General features: G+C 43.7%; 1 protein-coding gene across 3 annotated transcripts in view; it reads left to right on the top strand.

The window, feature by feature from the left end:
* Positions 1–1,011, top strand: part of PNOC (prepronociceptin) — a 10,901-nt gene extending 9,890 nt beyond the window's left edge. For 2 of the 3 annotated variants that reach the window (XM_017830501.1, XM_017830502.1), the window contains one exon: positions 146–1,011. In XM_017830501.1, coding sequence (XP_017685990.1) covers positions 146–553 — 408 coding nt within the window. In that variant the 3' untranslated portion in view covers positions 554–1,011. The remainder of the gene's footprint in view (positions 1–145) is intronic. The other variant, XR_001877324.1, reaches the window with a different exon arrangement.
* Positions 1,012–1,531: the final 520 nt, after the last annotated feature.

Below are 1,531 nucleotides of genomic sequence, written 5' to 3'. Positions count from 1 at the left end.
CCCAACCCAACCCAACCCATCCCAACCCAACCCAACCCATCCCTCTCAACCCACCCTACAAGTCCCCGATTCGGGGGACATCCCACATTCCCGGGAACACCAAAACTTCAACTGACACCCACCCCCTTGTCTCTCCCCCTCCCAGATCTGCATCCTGGAGTGCGAGGGCGAGGCCGTGCCGCGGGCCACCTGGGAGCTGTGCGCCGCCGCCAGCCGGGCGTCCCCGCGCGCCCGCGACCTCGCCGCCGAGCCGTGGCCCGGCGTGGCACCGGAGAACCCCTCGCGGCGCCGCGACGCCGACGGAGCCGCACCGGGAGCCTTCCCGCAGCCTCCCGAGGACATTTCCCGCCGGCTCGGGATGGGCTGGCGAGCGGCGCCGGCGGCCAAGGGGGTGCAGAAGCGGTACGGGGGCTTCATCGGGGTCCGCAAGTCGGCGAGGAAGTGGAACAACCAGAAGAGGTTTAGCGAGTTCCTGAAGCAGTACCTGGGAATGTCGCCGCGCTCCAGTGAGTACGACTTGGGCGGCGGCATCGGAGAGCACAACGAGATCTAACGGAGACCCCGCGGCGTCCGCCAGGGCCACACAAAAGTCAACCCTCCACCCCCTCCCCCCTTCTCTCTCCGCCACATTCCATAGGGGCAATTTAACAATAAAAAAAAGAAAAAAGGAAAAAAAGGGGGCCAAAATAATAGTAGTAATAATAATAATAATAACTATAATAATAAAAAAACCCAACAAACCGAAAAAAAAAAAATTGGGAATTTGAGTGGAAATGAAAAATTGGAGACCGGGGAGGGACGGTGAGGGCGGCCGTCGGCATCGCGGGGGGAAGGTCCTTTGGGGTCCAGGGAGGAGGTTTGGCCTCGAGGCCGGTTGTGTTTGAAGGGTGGTTTAGTTCTTGCCTCGAAAAAAAGAAACCAGGAGGAAAATTAGAATAAATCAGGAGAACGTAAAAAAAAAAAAATAAATAAATTTAAAAAAAAGTAATTTAAAATTTCGATGAGAAATTTCAAAGCGGAACCCGAAGCGGAAAAGTTTTAAGTGGACGGAAATTAAAATTAGGATTTTAAAATGAAATTGAAATAAAGGATGAGGTAAGTGGAGAGGAAAACGCAAAGAGGTAAAAAAATGAAATTTAAATGTGTAAAAATGGAAGAAATTAAAAATATTTAGAAGAAATAGAAAGAGGTTAAGAATATTTAAAAGAAATGAAAAGTTTAAAGCGCTTTAAAAAAGAATTAAAAAATTAAAGTGTTTAACATGAATTAAAAGGAAATGAATTAAAATAATATGAAATGGAAAGAATAAGATAAAAATAAATGAATTTAAAGATAAACTAAATGACATTAAAATGAAATGACATTAAGTGACATTAAAATGAAATGACATTAAAATGAAACGACATTAAATGACATTAAAATGAAATGACATATTAAAATTAAATTAAAAATAGATAAAGTAAATAAAATAAAATAAAAATAAAATAATAAAATAAAATCAAAAATAAAATAAAATAAAATAAAATAAAAT

This window comes from Lepidothrix coronata, unplaced genomic scaffold (assembly GCF_001604755.1).
Source record: "Lepidothrix coronata isolate B3197 unplaced genomic scaffold, Lepidothrix_coronata-1.0 Scaffold179, whole genome shotgun sequence".
Lineage (NCBI taxonomy): Eukaryota > Metazoa > Chordata > Aves > Passeriformes > Pipridae > Lepidothrix > Lepidothrix coronata.
Note: the sequence above shows the minus strand (reverse complement) of the source record. Positions and strands in the feature narration are given on the sequence as shown.